This window comes from Eschscholzia californica, unplaced genomic scaffold, assembly GCF_041429995.1.
Source record: "Eschscholzia californica isolate CP2 unplaced genomic scaffold, dmEscCali1.0.p SCAF_4, whole genome shotgun sequence".
Classification (NCBI taxonomy): domain Eukaryota; kingdom Viridiplantae; phylum Streptophyta; class Magnoliopsida; order Ranunculales; family Papaveraceae; genus Eschscholzia; species Eschscholzia californica.
Genome location: NW_028238461.1, coordinates 51,412,426 through 51,429,348, shown reverse-complemented (window position 1 = coordinate 51,429,348; position 16,923 = coordinate 51,412,426). Strand labels below are relative to the sequence as shown.

The following is a 16,923-nucleotide window of genomic DNA, read 5'->3' as shown; positions in this document are numbered from 1 at the left end:
CAGTATCACTAGCACTCCGGAAGGCTGATCTGAACCATCCTATAACAGTAGTTATAACTAACCTAACTATCTTCAAAAAAAATAAAAAACCCTAACTGCTAGTAAATATCACCTAAAAAGAAAAAGAATTGATACTGGCAATTAAGTGGACCATTCTTTAACAAAAAAAAAAAAAAATTAAGTGGACCATTTTTTTTATCACAGCTCACATGGACAAAAATGTAAGCAAAAGGCAACATACCAACCACCATTATAAAATGTTATCTTCAAATGCTAACCACCAATTTCCAATCTCTTTTCCTATTGGGTATTTATATATTTTGTTTATTTGATGTTTGATATTAAATCTTTTATTTTATTTGAGAATAGAAGATTGAAAACTTAGAACACCCACTTCATTCTTGGAAAAAAAAAACAGGATAAACTATATAGCTCACATTTTGTCTTCCTTATCCATTTTGTTTATGAGAAACTCATTGATTATTCATGCATCATGCTGATCAAAATGGTTTCGATCATTTCTAAGTTTTATTTTGTAAAATTAATATGGTAAGAGTAAAGTAATTCTTAATTATATACCTAGTCAGACTTTTACGGACGCAAGACAATTCTCACTAGTTGTAAATTAAATGAACGTTTAGTTATATGTCTATCAAAGTTAGAAGAGTAAAAGAGGAAAATACACAAACACAATCCAATTAATCAAAATCAATGATCATTGATTAGAATATGAAATTTGAGCTCACACTCTCGGTGACCAGAATGTCTGAAATAGACATTAACTTATGAACGAGGCAACTATTAGGAACCACTAGTCAAATAGGTGTTTGTTCACGAACCACACTCTTAATTTATTGTGAGTTTGCATTATTTTGTCTGCAAATGCGAACAAAATAATTAAGGTTGATTGCCTATCTTGTCACTTAAGCTTTACATATATTTTAAAGAGAAATGTGGTCCGTCGACAATGGAGGGAAACTCAACTCCGACAAACAGGATAACACTTTGCCTAATGCTCTACCACCGTCACCTTTCCTTCTTCTCTTCTTTCCTATCTTTTCTTCCAACAACTATTCACTTTTATACTCCTTCACCTCAAGATTATCAGTTACTCTAAAATATGAATTTAGCTTTGTTCATTAGGAGACTGAAATTCTATATTTAACTACGAAATTCTTTGTAAGTTTGACATTCCTTTGACAATGGCAGCCATTACCACTCTCCTAACTCAAAACCAAGGCACAGTTTTGACAAACTATATACTAGTTTGGTCATGAAGTTTTACTCGACTAGTTATACTTTGTAATTCTATATTTAGTTAAACCGTATGACTTACTACATTTTCTGCAATAATTTTGTTTACTACAAAATGTCATTGTAATTTTTTGTTTACATTTATGCGATGTTTTTGGCATAGAATCTTATTTTATCTGAGTGGTACTGATTTACACGAAGTATAACGTTCTGACGTACCAATACTCCAAGTATATAAAAACAAACCTCAAGTATAAACATCTTGTGGCTTATATTTGTTCTCAGTCTTAGTTGGGTATTTCCTTGTTATAAAAGGAAGGAGAAATGATATTTGGGTAGATTTAGGAGGGGGGCCTTTGTTTAGGGCTCTTTCATGAATGATGGATTAAATGATTAGGCCCCAGTGAAGCACACATCAAACTCCTAGAATCAGTAGTTTGTAGTTAGGGCCAACCTTCTTTAATTATACTGATAATCAATGTAATTAGATTTGGTGAAAATGATATTTGATTAGTACTTAGTACCTACTTTCTATCTAAAATGCTTATATATATTTGATAATAATTACCATAATGTGTATGGTTTAAAGTTACAAACTATGTTAATGCTACCTCTAAACTCCATATTTTGGGTTCCGTCTCGTAGTTGTGTAGCCTCTTGCAAACTATTACGAATAGAAAGAGAACGTTCTAACTATTACAAACTATGACATCGACTGTAGAACCTCCAAGAGTGCTAGTGGTCAGCAATAAGGCCGATAAAAATTAAAATTCTCTCTAAGTCAAAATATTATAACTTTCTTATCTATGGAAAATATAAAATGGTTAAAAGAACCATTCTTTATTAGTCTTAAAAACATTTTATTTTAGTTTATAAAACGAGACCGCCATTTCACGACCACTTTTGCCCATTTTATATAACCTTCTTTGACTTGTCTCCGTTAGAATAAAACTATAATATCTATTTTACATTAGGACTTAGAGCATCTCCAATGGGAGCTCTATCCCTCCAAAAAGTACAACTTTTGGAGGGATGGAGCTCCAAACCTTCTCCAATGGTTCTCCAAATCTCCAAAGATTTGAAGAACCATGAATAGTACTTCTTCATACATGAAGGGGCACTATTCAACTTCTCCATATGAGATGAGACTTTTTATTTGGTCCTTTTACTTTTATGTGTTTAGTTTAAGTCCTTTAAATTATTTTTTTAGTCCTAATTTATTGTATAAGTTCTTACTTATTCATTTTAAGTCTCTACTTTAATTCTTTTTTGTATTAATTAAGTTTCATTTCAACATATATTTTGATTAATAAAAATAAAATATATTGTAATTTGTTTTATAAAAATTAACATAACTAAATTTTCATTAATAAAAATACATAGTACAACTCGGAAACGAAGACAAATTAAACTGAAAACTACGATAATTCTTCCAAACATCTTTAACAATTTAAAGATTAATCAGTTATGTGAAGCCTCACCTTTTCTTGCCCACAAATGGTCAATCAAAGCATATCGTAACGCATAATGAGCCTGATTATCTCTAATCTTCCTGTGTCGAGATAAAAATTGTTGAAAACGTTGAGTCTCATTCTCAAGGATATTCACATTGTGAGGAGATGTTCCATATAAATTCTTACCTCCATATTAATGAAGAAATTTAAGTTTAAGTAGTGCAATGTATTTTTTTTTATCTATTTTTAGTTTAATTTTCTTTTCATGCAATCTTTTTTTTTTTCTAATATATTAGTGATTTTCAATATAATTATTATGTCTTTTTTAATTTACTATATATGTAGTAAATGAGTTTTTGTTTAAATATTAGATTAAAATAATGTAATAAATGTTTTGGAGGAGTGGATAGAGATGGAACCATTGGAGAGCCCCTCCAAAAGTGGGCCCCAAATTTGGAGAAGATGTTCATTTGGAGGGGCATTTGGAGAACAACCATTGGAGATGCTCTTAACTCTTTTTTTCTTCATAAAATATAATGAACCAAACAAGTATCAAATTAAATACTGTATCATCATAAAAAAAAGTAGTATTGTATATATATAGAATAGAATAAGACATCCCATCACTCCAAAAGTTAGAAGGCCCTTCTTGATATGTATAAATGTAACCTATAAGGCATTGTTGAATAAATGAAAGGTACATTTGTTAGGTTCTAATACTTTGCCTATTCAACCCTATTTATACCAATTTCTTCTACCCATCTCTCTTTCCAATTGAATAAAAAGAAAACCCAACTCCAATTTCTCCTCTTATTCTTCTCTTTCTTCTTTTACTTCTATTTTTTCCTAATCTTGTAGTTGAAGAAGAACAACAAGAACCAAAATTTCTCATGAGACCTAACCAAGAACCCAAAAAAACTTCAAATGGTTTTATGAGTATCAAAAGTAATGGTACTCATGAGGAGAATGGAGTAAGATATAGAGAGTGTAGGAAGAATCACGCTGCGAACATCGGTGGGTATGCGGTAGATGGTTGCAGAGAATTCATGGCTGCAGGAGAAGAAGGAACTAGTTCTTCCCTCAAGTGTGCTGCTTGTAATTGTCATAGGAATTTTCACAGAAAGGAGGTTCAAAATGATGGAATTTTAGATTGTTCTTCAAATTCATCATCTAGGAAATGATTCAGATGGATCTGAATTCCATCTATATAAAATGGGTATTTGTTATTTCTTGTCTTTGCTTCCAAATTTATAATTATATGTGGTTTTATATAATTGATATTTGTATATACTATGTGTCTGGGTGTGCTAATTTATCCCTATTGATTTGTTTGAAATGGGAAGTAATGATTGAATATTAGTTTTCTTGTATCTATATTGTCTCTTGAATGGGATTTTTTTATCAAGAAAATATTAATTAAACATGTTAAGATATTTTACTCATTAATTTTGGTGGGTGTATGAAAGGTCTAGTTTACATCAACTTGATCAATAGAAGTCCCGAGTTGTCTCAATCCTCGGTTATTGTAGTGAAAATTGAAGTTAACCTTCAACATCGTTTTTTTTTTGTCTTAAAAAGTTCTAAGATGACAAAAATAAACTCTCAGTGCCGAATGTTACTTTCATATTAAGCTCATTACTAATCAAACCTACAAATTAATATATATATATATATGTATAGTATCTAGGGTTGAAGGTTTTTTCCCAATCAAAACCCTAGTGATTTTTATAGGTTGTAAAGACTAAGCTTAGAGTTCTAGAAGTAGGAGTTATGCCAAAATGTGAGGCAATTGAAGGATAGGTATGAATGAAAGAGAGACTTTAGGTATTGCATATATGTCAAAATGTCATGATTCATAAGTAGCTTTTTTCAATTTTAATTGATGTATGCATGCATTTCAAGCTAAAGGAGTTAAAAGTAGGTTAAAGAAAAGGACCTGAAACGAACTTTAAAGGAGTTGATATATATAAATATCAACCAACTTTTGTGACTTTTCAATGCCTATGTACTTCTTACCTAATTGTTTTGTAGATTGGAAATCTAACATACATTTTGCCCTAATTAATTGATGGTGACTACAACAAAATTTAATTCAATGTACTATGATTTGGTGGTGATTGTCTTTTGTGAAAGTTGTATTTGGAATCTGGTTTAAATTCGAATGGTATAGATTCAGATTTTAGAATATTTGATTATGGATTTATGTCTCGTATAAAAGACCAACTCAGATTCATTCAAGTCGGACTTGATATAAGTCTGCATTAGATAATATATTTCGGTTATATGCACATGAGTACCTTTCACAGTCGGGCTCTATAATTTGTTAATTTGGCCGGTGGCTGAACCACGTGCGGTGCAGTCGGCGCCCATCTCCCTCAGGTGCCCTATGGGCTCGTCAAAGATGTCCGCTGGTGCCTTTTCCCAGAGAAACCTGAGGTGCCTATATAATTTATTTGTAATGGCTGCAGTGCCTTCAAATTTCCAACTTCCATTGCTCACAACCCCAAACTAAGTGAAATGGGATTATTCTACACGATATTACGATAACTCAAGCCCAATATGAGTTAGGATTTGAGGTTTAGCCCATAAGATTGCACACTGCTAATTTGGTTGGGAATTTTTAAAAGGAACCCTCGATTTGTTCTTTCGGTCTTCCCCTCGCCCTCGGTCTCCATTTTTCCTTCAAAAAGTCTATTCATCCCTCCATTTTGGTCCCTCCCCCACCCCTCCGCTGATGTGGTGACACATCACAGGAGTGTGGAGCAATTGGAGAGAGAATTGCGAGAAAATATACTTTACTGATATGTCGCCACATCAGCGGAAGGCTGGGGGAGGGACCAAAAAGGAGGGATGAATAGAATTTCTCTTTTTCCTTTCTTGTCTTGACAATAGAGGGATTACTTTGATCTTTATCTCGCTCTTCCTCTCTCGCACAATCTTTTGCTCCTGGTTGTACACCTGCCCATCTCACTTTTCTTCCCCGTTTTTTTTACAAAAAATGAGGTGTTTTGCAAGTGGTTGTCCTTAAACTTTGGTGGAGCACCCCTATACGTGATTAAATTTTTCAAGACTTGTGGTGCCTGTATAGTACTTCCCCGTCACGGATTTCTCGAGAGATGCATGATAAATTTCGAAATCCACGTGCTAGAATCTGTTGGCTTACGCCTTACCATGGTTGTGGATTTGTAAGTGTAAGATTACTTATTTATCCTTACTCCCCCCAACCTAAGTTATTTAAGGCAAGTTCCACCACAAAACTATGTAAATTGACAAAAACCCCAATCATAAGACCCTTTTTTTTCAAAGAAGTGAAGACATTTTCAACATAAAAAAAACAATTGGATGTTGTGAGATGATGCCCAACGACTTTCAAGACTGGTAGTAATATGGTTTGCTTTTTATTTTAGAACACACGCTCCCGATATCACATCAAAGTATATCGATTCCTCTTAATAGCATGTTACGGGATGATGCAGGCTGGTGGACTACTGATATTGTCTGTTTTGCACACGTGACCCTTACGGTTTTAAAATGTGTCGCTAGGGAAGGGGGCTTAACCCTTAAGAAGAACACTATACTCCGTCTCACAACAAATGTGAGATTACTTTACAATATTGGAGACATTATGCCGTGTGAAATCGCTTTTTTTTTTTTTTCAAAGTGTGACCTTAATTACTTAGTTGAAATTCTATTTCCTTTGGTCCTAAAAAAATTTAAGCCTCAATATTATGATTAAAGCTTAAAACTATGATCTTTAAGAAAAATCAAATTCACGCACAATATTTGATATAAGGGTACTATAGTAATAATCAGCTTTTTAGGCGAAATGAAGATTGGAACTGAGGACGCGATTTTTACCCACTCTAACGTGGGTGATATTATGCAATTTGCTAGCTACATGGTGTTCCGTTACAAGTCCAACTATGAACAAATTATCCAATAGAAAAGTGTAAGTCCGTCACGCACTTCCGTTTTGCGTGAACAAACACACCCTTTTTTTGCATCAGAGATTCAGAGGGGGAAATGGGACCCACAAAGTGGTAGGTGAACAATTGTAGCCACTAGCGAGACCAAATTTCCCTTTCTTCAACCTTCCAATCACTGCAAGAGTAAGAAGAACACAAAACCCTAGAAAATAATCTCCAACTTGTGTGTTGTTGGTTTGAAGTTACCATTTTTCTAGGGTTTCTAAGAAATCTTCTTCTAGGGTTTACTAATTGATTGGTGGTTGTAGTTCAGATGGATTTGTTGGAGAAACCTGGAATCGAGATTGTAAGTGTCGCCGTAGCACTCGTCGCCATTGGTGCTGGCGCTGTTTATTTGTATCTCAGCAAGAAATCCAAAGGTTTTAACTGCATTTAACTCTCTCTCTCTCTCTCTCTCTCTCTACAGTTTCTCTCTCTAGATTTTGCTCAGATGTTAAATGTAATTGATGTGATATTTTTGTTCATCCAAGCAGATTTATTCTTATTAGGTCAATATTCTTTGATTGCTCCTACTGAATCTCATGAACTTATCTAATAGACACCTTAGTAATGTGATCCAAGAAAGTAATGGATCTGGATCTAATAAAGATCCTGCATTTTTGCATGGTGAAGTATAAGAACCCTAAAATAAAGGGAATTATTTTCATCTAAACCAATACAAGATCCTCAAAACTTAATTATTAATAGGTATTGCTTCCTTTTTTTTCAGCTTGCTTAGATCCTCAAAACTTTAGGGAATTCAAACTTGTTAAGCGCGATCAGTTGAGTCATAATGTTGCCAAGTTCAAATTTGCTCTTCCTACACCAACTTCAGTTTTGGGTCTTCCTATTGGACAACATATTAGTTGCAGGTAAAACGTTCATCGTCTATTAGTATCGTCCAAGACCCGCAATTATAAAATACTAGTTGGAACTAAAAGAAACTTTTTTTTTTGTTCTAAACAGGGGAAGAGATAGCCTCGGCGAAGAGGTTATCAAACCTTATACACCAACTACATTAGACACAGATGTTGGATACTTTGAACTAGTTATAAAGGTAATCACTATAAGAAATCTTCTGTTGGCTGGTCTAGCCAGTTATTGTATTTTTCTTAATTCGACTTGTTTTTGTCTTATGTATTGGTTGCTGGCACTAAGTAGATGTACCCACAAGGAAGAATGTCTCACCATTTCAGGGAGATGCGAGTTGGTGATTTAATGGCCGTTAAGGGGCCCAAGGTATGTTTTCTCATCCTGATGATTTATTTTATATATCATAAAGTTTGGTTTCTTTGATATGCTTAACGGTCATACTTACAGGGTCGTTTCAAATATCAACCTGGCCAAGTTAGAGCATTTGGCATGCTTGCTGGAGGCTCCGGTATTACCCCTATGTTCCAGGTAAAGGGAAATTCCGAGAGGGTTATATATCATCTTGATAATCTTATAACAGTTTTAGTTCTTATAGGGTTTCATATGGTTAATACATGCATTAACTTCGTCCGTGACTGCAATTTAGGTTGCTAGAGCCATACTGGAAAATCCGAATGACAAAACAAATGTACATCTTATTTATGCCAATGTAACAGTTGATGACATCCTTTTGAAGGTAAAGTTCTTTTCTCTATGTTCTTTGTATTGTCTACACTTTACAGTCAACGGATTCAACTCAAGTAAAGCATTACTAGACTACTGATAGATTTACATTATCTAATAATCCGAAAGGAGGAACGGAAATTGTTTTCTTCTTTCTTTCGGCTTGAAATGGCTTGAAATGCTTATTTATCTTATTTATGCAGGAGGAGTTGGAAAGCCTTTCTAGCAAATACCCAGGCCGCTTCAACGTTTACTATGTCTTGAATCAGGTAAAGTGCTCTCTCTTAAAATGAATCCAGCTTTCTGATCTTAGATATATTTATTTGGAAAGAAGTCGAAGAACATCTCATTATATTTGTTCACATTTTATGGCGAAATGACTGTACTATGAATATAAATCACATCGACCAGAACCAAGGAACTACCTAAAGTTTCATGTTTCGGCTAAGTGAGTATTAAAGTGTGGCCTCTTATTCATTGGTATAGGATTCTCTATCGTTTGTGGTAGTAAACTATCTGCCAGAGACCTCATTTAGCACATATCATATTACTACCACCTCGAGGCTATGCCTCGGCAAGAAAACCTCGTTGATGCTGAGAAAAATGAATTTTCTTTTAGCTTTGGGTCTGACACAACTCTCTCTGTATGTATCCAGCCTCCTGAAGAATGGAATGGTGGAGTAGGGTTTGTCTCTAAGGAAATGATTGAAGCCAACTGCCCAGCACCTGCATCTGATATCCAGGTTTGACATTGTTTTTCTTCATTTGCACAAAAGAAGGAACCTGTAGCCGTCTACAAGGCTTTGAGACTTCAAGTTTGCAATTAACAACTGTTAATTTGATTTATTCGATTATTGTGAGTTGTAGATCCTGAGATGTGGTCCACCACCGATGAACAAAGCCATGGCTGCTCACCTTGAAAGTCTCGGATACACACCGGAAATGCAGTTCCAGTTCTGATGAATTAAATGGGTCACCAACCCTCCTGTTATTTCTATCCCCTAAATGGGTTGAGCTAGAAGAAGATACATTTATGTTTGTAGTTGAGTTATCTGCTTCTCTGAAATGAGCTTTTATTAAGGGAGCAGGTGCAAATAATACTTACTATCTTGTCATGAACTTTAGAAATCAAAATAAGGGGTTCTTTTCTGTTGCCCTTTCAATCTTTTGTATGATGTGTTAATTACTTTTAATTATAAAGATTAGAAGTCCTAATAAAAGGGATGAAAAAAATATCAGATTCACCATAAACTTGATTACATTGTCATCCCTCCATACCCAATATGATGTGGTTATGCACAATAAATAAGTTTAGATTACAGTTCAAATTAGAACCTTTAGTTATTGACTTGTGATGCGCAAGGACTTTTCATTGACCTAGGTGCTGTTTGTTTTTCAAAATTTTCAGATCTGAAATCTGAATTGAGATCAATTCAGATTTCAGATGTTTGTTTTTTTAATTTTAAAAAATCTGAAATTTTGGCTGAATTTAGTCTATGTCTGAATTGGCTGAAAAATACTCCATAATTTTCAGACTTCAAAACAAGTCTGAAACAATGGCTCAATATCTGAATTGTGTCAAATGACACTTGTACCCATGATTTTGAAAATATTTCTTTGTTTCAAAGTTTTCCCACCATCCCACCACCACCACCACCACAACCACAACGGAAACCACCACCGTCACCCACACCAGAACCACCACTGTTTCCAACCACCAGCACCACATATCACCAACAGAAACCACCACCATCTCCACCACCAGAAACCACCACCGTTTCCAACCACCACCACCACATATCACCAATAGAAACCAACACCGTCACCAACGACCACCGCCGTCACCAACAATCACCACAGAAAGCACCACCGTCACCAACCGCCACCAACATAAACTACCACCGTTTTCAACCACCCCTACCACACATCACCACCAACGGAAACCACCACCATTATCAACCACCACCACAGATCACCAACAACAGAAACCAACACCGTCACCAACTACCACCACAGATCACCACCAACACGACCACACAACCAACTAGCACCACCAAAAACCTAGCCGCCACCAACACAACGAACTAGCACCACCAAAAACCTAGCCGCCACCAACACAACGAACCAACACCACAAACTAAACCGCCATTACCACAAACTTATGTCTAGAGAGAGAGGGAGAGAGAGAGGGAGAGGGAGAGAGAGAGAGGGAGAGAGAGAGAGAGGGAGAGAGAGAGAGGGAGAGAGAGAGAGACTCCTACCAGGCAAGGAGAGAGAGCGAGCAGTAAAGAGGGGGAAAGGTTTAAAAGCTAGGGTTTCCTTTGGGCATGAAATGGAAGGAAAAAGGATAAATTTATAAATTAGGGTTTTTTAGTGTTAAAAGATGAGTGAGGGTAGAAATGTCAATATTTTAATTCAGACTCAATAATTCAGATTTCAAAAACAAACATCTAACTCTAAATAATTCAGCCCAATTCAGATTCAGCTAATTTAGTTCAGCCAATTCAGATTCAGCCAATTCAGATTCAGTCACAAAATAAAAAACAAACACAACCCTAGACTATCTGTTTCTCGATTAAACTGTCTATTTACGCGAACTAAGAAAGAGACGTGCATAATTATACTAATTTTTTCCTTCAAATGATAGAGAGGTCAAGTGTGTTTGGGTAAATCTCTAACTTATTAGATGTTTTGTCCATGTAGTTTAGAACTCCCTCCATTTTGTGAATAGGCAAGTGGACGTGTTTAGACTTGGATTATGGACTTACCGTCCAGACAAGAAAAGACTCATTTTGTACAGTGAAAACAGAAAATTGGATAAACCCTTTCAAAACCTCCATCATACTCGAGCTAGTCAGTCATGGCTATCATATCATCATTATCTCTTCTTCCTTCTTCCTCCTTCTTTCCTTCTCCTTCTAGACGTCTTCCATCCTTCAACTTTTCTTACAATTTTTTCCATCCTTCAAATCCTCAAGTTTCCGCAATTAGAAGAAGACCTAGAAGAAGAACAATAACCGTCATCTCTGCTGTTGTTTCTTCACATCCCCTTTCTCTACATGCCAATCAAGAACTCGATACTGTCAACATCGCTGACGACGTTACTCAGGTTCTCCCCCTCTCTCTCTCTCTCTCATCTTTCATACCCATCTCCAGTATAGCAGTAAACATCTAAATGCATAACCTTTTATGAGTAGTATTTGAAGATACAGCTAGGGTTTTTCCATTATAATTCAAAACTTGTATTTCTCAATTATCTTATTTTTCCGCTCAATCTGTTCAGGGTTATATAATATGTGGTGGGTACACTTACCTTCTGTTTAGGGTTTTCCTCTTACAGTTACATGAATTAAATTAGTGATAAAAAAAACTAAGAATTATCTCCCACATTATTCGAAAGAACAGAAAAAGGAAAAAGTGGGTTTTGCCCTGCTGTTAATAATTTACACTTAAATGGTCGAGGGTACCTACTAACATTTCAAAAGCTTGATTGGTAGTTGATTGGGAACACACCAATGGTGTACTTGAACAGAGTTGTTGAAGGATGTGTGGCTAATGTAGCTGCAAAGCTCGAGTCTATGGAACCGTGCCGAAGTGTTAAAGATAGGTAAATTATCTATAGAAAACCCTTTTCCATATTTCGTTGTTTATTATGTGAGTATGCTAGTGCTGGATGGGTTCGTAGCATCTTGAATAACAACATTTTTAGCAATTTACATGATTGAGCTACCACACATAATTTGGCAATTGGACACAGGGATTTCGTACTTGAAATGGGACTTAGTAGAATTTTGAATTCCTTTTATGTAGTGTTAAAAAAATTATTAAGATCTCCTAGTTGGGTTAGATTTATTTAACATGTGTAGTGCTGAGTGCCGTCATTCCAGATTGTCAACTCCTAGTAAGTCCTGGTGACCCGTCTATGCCTCACAGTTTGCGCTATATGGATCATCCCAATAATGACTAGGGATATCTTTTTGTGCCACCCTGACAAATGGATATTCACTACTTGGGCAATTTTAATTTTGAACAAGTTATGTGTACATTGAAGCTGATTCTACTGTTTAAGATTTGTGGGGGAGTATGGAACTCTAGTTTAGTAGTTGTCATTCAATATTTCAGTCAGAAATACAAGTATAACCTTGAAATATGACTACAAAGAGAGCATCTTAAACATCAATGCGTTGATACTGTTCTCGGTCCTGGGGCCTTCGAGATCCTATCCCAACATTGTTGTTGTTATGTTTTTTTTAGTTAATAAGATGTGATAGTGAGAAGAAACATCAAGTTTTGGAGCACATTATCTATCCCTTTTTCCCCTCAAGTTCCATGGTATCGAGGTTAACAGTAAGACAGTCCCAGTGTTGTGGTTGCTTGCATGTTCTCTCAAGTTAGTAGTATAGATGAAGACTTAATATGTCATAATTTCTTATGAGTTATGTGTTGCTTTGTGGCCTACACAACAGAATTGGATATAGCATGATATCTGATGCTGAAGATAGTGGAGCCATTTCTCCTGGGAAGGTTGGTCATGTTCTGAACTGCATCTGCTTGAAGTTTATTTTGATCACTAAATATGATATCTGATTTCTTTTCCATGTTCTGTGTATTCTCAGAGTATTTTAGTCGAACCAACTAGTGGAAATACAGGGGTTGGAATTGCTTTTGTTGCTGCAACTAAGGGATACAAACTTATAGTTACAATGCCCGCATCCATAAATATTGAGAGGCGGATTCTTCTTCGAGCATTGGGAGCAGAAATTATACTGACGGATCCGACGAAAGGCTTAAAAGGGGCTGTTGATAAAGCTGATGAAATAGTTCAGAAGACACCAAACGCGTACATGTTTCAACAATTTGATAACCCAGCGAATACAAAGGTTCTTTCTCTTTTCGTACCAAGCTTTTATTAATGCCTAATAATTTGTTTATTGCTTATTTATTAAGATTGTCTAGTATACAGATCCATTTTGAAACAACGGGACCAGAAATATGGGAGGACACCATGGGAAGTGTTGACATATTTGTTGCAGCTATTGGAACTGGTGGTACTGTCACGGGTACAGGGCATTATCTGAAAATGATGAACAAAGATATTAAGGTGAGAATCCCTCATAGCTTTAGGACTTATGTAATGTTAAGCTTTCATATCATGATAAGCTGGTTAAGAAAACAAAAATATTATTGTCCTGGATAACTTTATAATTCATCCCTCCATAAATGAATGGGAGAAGGCGAAGCGTTGAACTAAAAGTTAACTTGATTACAACTAGTACTTCTGCACTTAGTAACGTTTCTAATGTGGAAACTGGAAACCCATGCAAAAGCCTTTTCTTGGAGAAGTCGACGCCCCAAAATCTTCGTAACATTATACAAGAGAAATTTTGTAGTTCTATTTGGCATTAGGCTAAGGATTCTTTGGCCAGAAGGAATTTGATCAAAATACATCACGTTTCTTTCGAAGGTAGCAACATATTCTTCTCGTAACTCTAGAAATGAAAAGAGTTATATGGTACTCTTGCATTCCAACAAAATTAGGATAAGTTGCGGAGGCCATGATCTTATAAAATTACGTTAAGGTCTGTCTTCATGTTTCTCTTTTGTCAATCATTTTAGTTTCTTAAGTTTGCGTATATCTTAAGACACTCTTTTTGACCGTAAATTGTGCATGGTGATGTATTTCATTCCTTCTAATTTCTGTCCTCTCACGATGAGGCTGGTATGTGTGTGAAATGCTTTAATACCAGCACGGGAAATTGTGACTTAAAAAAAATCCTTGAATGTGGGTTTTGGTTTAGTTTCTTTGCCTTCCCATCTTCATAGGTTTCATTTTTCCCCTTCCATTACTTAACGGTCTAAACCTTTTTTTTCTTCTTTTTCTTGGATTTTAGTAGCCTGTTAGTTTTATATCTTCACATGTTTCCTTTTGCCTAGGTAGTTGGAGTAGAACCTGCTGAAACTAGCATAATCTCTGGAGATAAGCCAGGTTAGAGAATTAATCAACCTTTTGTACAGTATGAATACGATTTCTTATTACTCTTACATTCTTAGAACTTCTTGACTACGCTTGAACGCTAAATAAACACATAACCTATTGGGTCAGGTTACTTACCAAGCATTTTGGATGTCAAATTGCTCGACGAGGTATTTAAGGTAATAGCCATTATCTTTATCTTGCATTTTAAACAACTTGTTTCCTGATTTGTTCTTTCATATCAGGGACAATCCAGTTTTCTACGTCTAGAAAAGATTGAAAACCAACTGATTTAGTTAATTTATAACTGGCAGTAACATTTTTATATCGTAAATTTGTAGGTTACCACTGATGAAGCAGTTGAAATGGCCAGAAGACTTGCACTGGAGGAAGGTTTGCTCGTAAGTAAAACACGTTTATGTTTTTTTTTCTTCCGAAGTTGTCTATTGAAAGTAGAGAAGTGCATATGTACATATATCGAGTTATAACATACATGGTAAAAGGAGACTTGATTTTTATCACATGAAAGCTAAAATTCTGGAAGCTGTCAATTGAACACATGATATCAAACAGTGGGCAGTAAAAGAAGCATGAATGGATGGTAATGTTAAGATTAGTACAGGGAGTTATATTTGAAAAAAATTCTTCTAGTTCAGTTTTAAGAATCAGAAATGGTTCTTATTGGGTTAGGCTAAACTTTTCTTTCATCCAGTCTAGTTTTACTACTGCTGTACATTCTATTCGCCTATGTGACATGACCACATCTAGGTATTGGTATATGACATGGTACAAGGTGTAAGAACAGCCTAAAAAATTCCAAAAACAGGGACAGATACGTGCTCATATGTCTTACTCTCTTCGGCTATAGTGGCATCTCATGTACCGAAAATGATTTTGTGCAAATACAGTAAGGACATATATAGAAGATCTAAGGTTTTATCCCTTGAAATGATAGTTGAAATTTGACAAGTTTCCCGTTCTCAGATACACCATTATCCATATCTGAGACTGAAGAAAAAGAATACTAAAAAGGAGTATCTATGACTATGTTAGATACCTATTTGGTATGAACCCGAAACAGTCTTGATTTATACCTGTTTTGACACGTTCTAATCGTTTCTTGATATTCCTTAGGTTGGTATTTCTTCCGGAGCTGCAGCTGTAGCTGCCATCAATATAGCAAAAAGACCCGAAAATGCTGGAAAACTTATAACAGTAAGTTCATTTGTTTTTCTTTTACATTTTCGTTCAATAACAGATTCAACAAAAGGAAAATTTTGAAGACAATCCCAATTTATGGACGTCGATGAAGTTTAAAATCGTGATTGGAGGACTAGCAAAACTAATGGGTTAATTTTTACTTATTTTCCCTCCGTTTAAGATATCTTTTGCTTTCTATCTAACAAATGATCATATGGTTTTGGTTTTTGAAGGTTATATTCCCAAGCTTCGGCGAGAGATATATTCCTACTGTCTTATTCCAGTCTATCCAGGAAGAAGTCCAGAAAATGCGAGAGAAATAATGCTCCAACTTCCTCCCCTCATGGATTCTCTGTCTTGCTGGTGCACTAGTTTCGAATTTGGACCAGAAGCATAAACACAAACATCAAGCTCATGGTGTGTATTCTCGAAGAATGGTATAAATTCCTAAACATTTTTTTTTTCTTAATTGAATTATTGTTGTTCGATGTTTGTAGAGGTCGAGTTTTTTTAAATTCCAATTTAGAAATATACCTTTCTGATAGAGTGTTAGAGAAAAAACTAGAACTGCGAGATAGGGAAAACCATGAATGCTATAATGTCGATATTAGAAAATGTATTTCATATTTGAGTTATTTTTCTAATGAATATATACAAGTTTAATAGAAGTTTCAGATTGAGATTCACCCATTTTGGGGGTTATCTGTTTCTTTTATATTTGTTGAATAAGTGCTGTTGTTTATTTCATTTTTCTAATAAAATTACTAAGCAGTATTTTGTCTCCTAATCTTCATCTACGCCTCTCTTTCCACAACTTTCGACCACAACCGACCACCACTGCCATGTATTCTCTCTCTCTCTCTTTCTTTCTCTCTTTTAAGTCAAATCTAATTAACCAAAGACTTTTTTTTGAATGTCCCAAAACTGCCTCCAAATATAATAAAAAGTTACCAACTATTCTGATTAGTAAGTCCGTGCTGGGACTGAGATCAGTCATGCTTAACTCCGGGCTAGGTCTGGGCATTGGTCTAGGCTAGTCTATCAGTAAATTTAAAACAAAAATTAGAACCTCCAATTTTTTCTTTAAAACTTTGAACTTTTTCTTTAAGGTTTCACAGAAGAGAAGTAATTAGAAGTTTGTTTCTGGAAATCAGGTAGGAAAAACAAATATTAACACTTGCAAGTGCATAAATGATCATATTGGTTATGAATGGTCATGAGTGTCTCGGAAAAAAATCGAGACGAGCTGCGCTGAGTTGACGGACTTTGCCCCAATTAGCGCTCGCTGTCGAGGCGGGTCAAACTGCCCTCGGGGCTCGAATTCAAGCCCATTCCAGAACCGGGAGATAACTCGGGCTGGCTTGGCCCATCTGACGTCCAAGCTAGACAGGCCGCCGTAAAATGGGTTTGGGCCCAAATTGGTCCCCGCATATCCCAATCCCATAAGCACCCCTACCTTATACATACATGTTTGGTTTGA

The 16,923-nt window shown here is 35.6% G+C and overlaps 3 protein-coding genes across 4 annotated transcripts; all 3 read left to right on the top strand.

Moving 5' to 3' along the window:
• Positions 1–3,377: 3,377 nt before the first annotated feature.
• Positions 3,378–4,131, top strand: LOC147545844 (mini zinc finger protein 1-like). The gene has a single exon (XM_086637006.1). It carries the CDS (start codon positions 3,599–3,601, stop codon positions 3,887–3,889), a length of 291 nt encoding a protein of 96 aa, XP_086493132.1. The 5' UTR covers positions 3,378–3,598; the 3' UTR covers positions 3,890–4,131.
• A 2,396-nt stretch (positions 4,132–6,527) lies between these two features.
• On the top strand, positions 6,528–9,418 carry CBR (NADH:cytochrome B5 reductase 1). Its single transcript, XM_086673216.1, has 9 exons — positions 6,528–7,053; positions 7,404–7,545; positions 7,640–7,730; positions 7,835–7,912; positions 7,994–8,074; positions 8,193–8,282; positions 8,473–8,538; positions 8,926–9,012; positions 9,137–9,418. Exons 1-9 carry the CDS (start codon positions 6,948–6,950, stop codon positions 9,227–9,229), a joined length of 834 nt encoding a protein of 277 aa, XP_086529342.1. The 5' UTR covers positions 6,528–6,947; the 3' UTR covers positions 9,230–9,418.
• LOC147545842 (S-sulfo-L-cysteine synthase (O-acetyl-L-serine-dependent), chloroplastic-like) lies at positions 9,400–16,133 on the top strand. 2 transcript variants are annotated; one of them, XM_086673214.1, is made up of 11 exons: positions 9,400–9,650; positions 10,829–11,378; positions 11,767–11,876; positions 12,736–12,793; positions 12,886–13,149; positions 13,233–13,370; positions 14,204–14,255; positions 14,373–14,422; positions 14,585–14,644; positions 15,378–15,458; positions 15,677–16,133. In XM_086673214.1, exons 2-11 carry the CDS (start codon positions 11,130–11,132, stop codon positions 15,764–15,766), a joined length of 1,152 nt encoding a protein of 383 aa, XP_086529340.1. In that variant the 5' UTR covers positions 9,400–9,650; positions 10,829–11,129; the 3' UTR covers positions 15,767–16,133. The 2 variants fall into 2 exon arrangements, with proteins under 2 accessions (XP_086529340.1, XP_086529341.1); XM_086673215.1 differs by lacking the exon at positions 9,400–9,650 and having other exon boundaries at positions 11,117–11,378; positions 11,755–11,876.
• Positions 16,134–16,923: the final 790 nt, after the last annotated feature.